General features: G+C 27.5%; 1 protein-coding gene across 1 annotated transcript; it reads left to right on the plus strand.

Annotated features, from left to right (window-relative positions):
• The first annotated feature begins 1,096 nt into the window (after positions 1 to 1,096).
• LOC129887682 (premnaspirodiene oxygenase-like) lies at positions 1,097 to 3,079 on the plus strand. Its single transcript, XM_055962863.1, has 2 exons — positions 1,097 to 2,061; positions 2,248 to 3,079. The coding sequence occupies exons 1-2, from the start codon at positions 1,165 to 1,167 to the stop codon at positions 2,860 to 2,862; spliced, it is 1,512 nt and encodes a 503-aa protein (XP_055818838.1). The 5' UTR covers positions 1,097 to 1,164; the 3' UTR covers positions 2,863 to 3,079.
• The last annotated feature ends 2,930 nt before the right edge of the window (positions 3,080 to 6,009 follow it).

A 6,009-nucleotide genomic window follows, 5' to 3' on the forward strand; every position in this document is an offset into this window, starting at 1 on the left:
TAATAGTATTGAATTAATGTATCCGGATGGAAAGAAGAGATTTTTGAAATTTTTTGAAATGGAATATGGGAGTAATGGAAAATATGGTAAATAAAATAGTGTAATTAGGTAATTTTTTCAAAAAAAATTCACTACAATAAATAAAAGATTTAGCTATAATATAATTTTCGCTATATTATATTTAGCGGCAATAATAACTATAGATATTTATAATCAACACTCTATATAAATGTCACTAAAGATTATAGCGATTTTAAATATAATAACATTAACTCATTTATCGCTAAATATTTTTATAGCAATAAATAGTATCACTAAAAAAGAAATTTATTTTGATAAATATTTCTTTTATTACAGTTATTATATTTCTTAAAATATCATATATTTTTTCAAATTTTAGAATAACACAAAATATTTTATGTACCCAAAATATTGTTTATTATCCCAAAGTTCTTGTAGCTGCTGTTGACAGTCTTCTTATCATGTTCCCGTGTTTGCTTACTAAGAACTTCATTAGGATTGACAAGAAAATATAATTATAATAATTACGATTAAAATAAAATTGCTTACCTAATTTTTTTCATAAGTCAATTGAATTACTCTCTTTGTTTATTTTACGTAATCACGTTTTATTTTTTTAGAATTAAATTGCATAAATTTTGATTAATGCTTTAAAATACATAATATCATATTAATATGAGAAAAATTATGATCTATAATTTTTTTTGTACAATTATTTAATATCTAAATTTAAATTAAAAATATTAAATTAATTTAATTTAATTTAACTCTAAAAATAAATTAAATTAACTCGCGTAAAGCAAAACCTGACAAGTAAAAAAAAAACAAAATATTTTTGTATAAGAAAAAAAATCAGCAGGATAATTAACAAAACGTGACTATTTGGAAGATATTTTAAAACTAAAATTATAACGACAAAGACATTTTTAAATAAAAAATATAAGGGAGGGTAAAGTTAACCTATTTTCAATTGTTTAGGACTATTTGACCCTTATCCCCAAAATGTATGTTTGTCTTTATTACAAAACCCTTTTGCCCGATAAAAACAAAAATCTCTATAAAAGCATATGCAACGACTTTTTAAAACACTTATAATTGAATCAAACAAACCCAATCCCCCTCTCTCTGATCTCTCTCCAAAAAATGGAGTTATTCAACTTGATTTCCATTTTCCTTTTTGTATCTTTCCTATTTTTACTTAAAAAATTGAAGAATTCCAATAGCCAAATTAACAAAAGATTGCCTCCTGGTCCATGGAAATTACCTATTCTTGGAAGTATTTTTCATATGGTTGGTGGACTTCCACATCGTGTTCTTAGAGATTTAGCCCAAAAATATGGTTCAATTATGCACCTTCAACTAGGTGAAGTTTCTGTGGTTGTCATCACTTCCCCTGAGATGGCGAAAACAGTACTAAAAACTCATGATCTCGCTTTTGCATCTAGGCCAAAAACTGTGGTCTCCGAAATTGTCTTGTACAATTGCACAGATATTGCCTTTTGTCCATATGGTGATTACTGGAGACAGATGCGCAAAATTTGTGTCTTGGAAGTGCTTAATGCCAAAAATGTTCGATCATTCAGTTCGATTAGACAAGATGAAACTCTTCGTCTTATTGAATTTTTTCGATCATCATCCTCTAGTCATGAGCCGGTTAATGTAACAAAAAGGATTTCGTTATTTACAAGCTTCATAGTATGTCGATCAGCATTTGGGACGATACTCAAGGAGCAAGACGAATTTATACGAGTAATGAAAAAGGTGACATTCTTATTGGGAGGGTTCCATGTAGCTGACATATTTCCATCAATGAAATTTCTTCATGTGTTAAGTGGAATGAAAGGTAAAATTATGGATCTCCACCATAAGGTAGATACTATTGCTGAGAATGTTATAAATGAGCACAAGAAAAATCTTGTAATTGGCAAGACTAATGGTGAATTAGGAGGTGAAGATTTAATTGATGTACTATTAAGACTTATGAAAGATGGAGACCTTCAATTTCCAATCACCAATGACAACATCAAAGCTATTGTTTATGTAAGTACATACTATATAGTATATACTACACAATTCTCCCCTTATTATTATTTAACATATACTCAAGGTGTGCTTGGTTGAAAGAAAATATTTTTCGAATTTTTTTATTTTAAAAAATTAGTCAATTTCTTATTTAACACAACACGTGTAAATGAATTTAACCTTGCAACTTGCTCATACATGTAGGACATGTTTGCAGCAGGGACAGAAACAACATCAACCACAATTGATTGGGCCATGGTGGAAATGATTAAGAATTCAAATGTATTTTCCAAAGCTCAAGATGAGGTAAGAGAAGCCTTTAGAGGAAAAGAAACTTTTGATGAAAATGATGTTGAAGAATTGAAATACCTAAAGCTAGTCATTAAAGAAACTTTAAGACTCCATCCTCCACTTCCACTTATGCTCCCAAGAGAATGTGGTGAAGAAGTAGTCATAAATGGCTATACTATTCCTATGAAAACAAAAGTTATAGTTAATGTATGGGCTATTGGAAGAGATCCAAAATATTGGGATGATGCAGAAAGCTTTAAACCTGAAAGATTTGAGCACAGCTCAATTGATTTTGCTGGTAATAACTTCGAATTTCTTCCTTTTGGTAGTGGAAGAAGGATTTGTCCTGGAATATCATTTGGTTTAGCTAATGTTTATTTGCCTTTGGCAAAATTATTGTATCACTTTGATTGGAAACTCCCAAACGGAATTAATCCAAGTGATCTTGACTTGACTGAGTCTGATGGAGCAAGTTGTACCAGAAAGAATGACCTTTACTTGATTGCCACTCCCTATCAACCTTCTTAAGTGTGACTCAATGGCATCATACTTTATTCTAAGAAAGATTGAAAGTAATTTTTTTTTATATATTAATGTAATAGTTGATTTTATAAAGCTCGCTATGCTTCCTTCTTCGTATGATAGTTTATGTTTTCACTATTTGTAAATTATGTGTCTTTGGTATGTAGTAAGTGTATCATGATTGTTATCTACATAGAATGCCATATGTTACTAGTGTTTCCGACGCTCTGTCATTACTATATACTGATGCACATTAAAATTATTAATATAATATCCTATTTAACAATATTAAAAACACATAAAATGTCATGTAACATTTGTTTTTGGTGAATATACAATTTTGTTTCTAAAAAGGCGGGAACACAATTTACTTGCTAGTTGCTACATAATTTAATACCCAATCTCCTCTTCTTCGTTCCAATGTGTTTCGATAAGAAGAAAGCCAAAGTTTTCAATTGATGGGTCAATTTGTTGGAAGTATTAAAAAATGTAGCTACTTTGAAATCGAACTTATTTTTTTTTTTATGATTTTAAATAATTTTATCATTCGATTACACATATTCTTTGATAAAATATTTTCATTATTTTTATTTATACTATTCAAATAAAATTTTGTAATTCAAAAATCTAAAACATCCTCTAATTTTTGAAGGGAAAAAAACTGTATCGGTTTTCTTTTTAAAAATAAAATACTTTTTTTATAAAATATGTCCATCAATTTTCTTAAAGTCAAAAACTAATACCGATAGACTGAATTGACCTTTCCTTTTTTCTTGTGTGGGCTGTTGCATTATTTTTGGTAGTGTCAAGTGGTTATATATAGAGGCTTTTGTGTGGAAGACATCAAGCAATAATTATGTATTAAAAAATTAAACACGTTAATTAGGAAAAAAAATGCTTATTAGGCTTCGAATTCACAAGCTGAGACAAATTAAGATGAAATATTGAATTTCATTTGTCACTAAGCTAATCCTTTAACTTATAATTAAGGGATTCAATATTAAATATATACATATAAATTAAAAAATTTATTTTATTTAAATAATATAATTTTTTAATAAAGGGATTGGAATGAACCCTCATTTGCATATGGATCCGCCCTGGAGTAGAGGAAAGTAGAACGATTAATAGGGAAGTGGTGAAAGTTGAATAAGACATGTGTGGTGCAATGAGTGACATGTGTCATGAACTTCTCATAAAATATAAGAAGAAGAAAAAAGAAGCAATATTATGGCGATTATTATTGAGTTTTCAAAATATATCATTAGTTTTTTATTCGAAACATATCATACATACACACGTGGGCAAATTTATGTTTAAATTTTGGGTCATGAAAACGCGTGATCATAAATTTGATATATTATTTATATAATTCTTAAACAATATATTAAATTAGCTAAAGGAACCTATGATCAAAGCAACTGGATGGCTTACTGATTAAAGAGTTTGTTATCAACACCATGGTTTTTAGTTCAAACCTAGCTAATAACACAGTTCATTCATTTATTTTTATTTTTGTAAAAAGAAGATTAGTGGGTTTCGATGGAAATTTTTAATTACAAAAAATTATGTAAGGGTATATTATATCTTTTTCACATACATTATTTTTTAACTTATTTAATTATTTTTAGATGAGCTTCTTATTTTTATTTTGTTTTTTTCTTTCATTCTTTATCGTAAAAATAAGAGAAATAAAAAAAATGTGAATCAAAAAAGAGAAAAAAGTAAGAAAAAAATTAAAATAATTTTTTCTTGCTTCTATATTGAAGTTTAAATATTTTTCGGCTATAATGTAATTTAGTTTTTGTATCTATAAAAAGAATTGGGACATTTATAATAAATTTTACAATAAAATTAGTGAAAAAAATTAATTTAACCTTCAAAATAATAGATTCAAATTAGTCGTTGAATCAAAAAAAAAGTTTGAGAAAAAAACATATGAGAAAGATAAAATATATCCTTACATGGATTATTATTTTCTAATATTAATTTTTGCACTTACATTAGAGGGAAAGAGTATATATGAACCATTTATGTAATAGTAGGAGTACATATAAGTCACTTTCGTAATGAATGGTATATCATGCCCTTTTCGTACAATTGTAGATCTTATCTTTAAAGTAATGATGCACCCGTCTTCTTGAAATGTTGGATTCGCCTTAGCATATACATACACAAATAGCGGACATATACATACACGTACATGAATGCATGTATAGTAATGCAAAATTTAGCTATTAATTCTTGCATGTTCTATAAAAAATTATACATTAATTTACTCATAACTCACACATATATATATATATATATATATATATATATATATATATATATTAGTTATGCGTAAAGAAGAACATGAAACAAATATTGTATTATCAACATTATGATTTACTTGGAAAGAGAAAAAATCAATAAAGTATTATATAACTTATTCTTGATTCTCTGTATAGATTATTTTTCTCCATTTTTATAACCATACAATGTATACAATAATGCTAACTTTAATATATGAATAATTCTTCCCATCAACAACCAAGCAACCCCTAAGATTATATAAAAGTTCATATTTATGTTTGCCACTTGTTCAATGTAAAACAGAAACATGTGAGAAGATCAGGGATGGTACACAAAATAAAATATAATTACACCATCATCCAATGTGATAAGACACAAATATTAAAAGTAAAATTGGAAAAGAAAGTACAATGGTGGAGTTGTCAAAGAAATTCACAAGTCTTGTATCTATCTTAACAAGGTTAATAAGGAGTGGCGATCAAGTATAGATTATTCTTTCTAGTACAAGTTGCTCCATCAGATTCAGTTAAGTCCAATTCATTTGGATTGATTCCACTAAAAAGTTTTCAATCAAAGTGATACAACAATTGAGCCATAGAAAAATAAACATTAGTGTTGACTAGAAGGTATGATTAGTCAAGCTAATGGTAGTTAAGCTAACAAGATTAGTTAGTTTGTTGTTAGAAGTTAACTAACTAGTTAACAGAATTAGTTACAAATACTGTTAGAATGTGTATGTGTACAAATATACACAATACACTATATATGCATATATACATGTAGTTGGAACGGAATAATACAGAAGAAGATATTTTCTTTCTCTTTCTACTTCTCTCTAAACTCTGAACTCTCTTCATC

This window comes from Solanum dulcamara, chromosome 4, assembly GCF_947179165.1.
Source record: "Solanum dulcamara chromosome 4, daSolDulc1.2, whole genome shotgun sequence".
Lineage (NCBI taxonomy): Eukaryota > Viridiplantae > Streptophyta > Magnoliopsida > Solanales > Solanaceae > Solanum > Solanum dulcamara.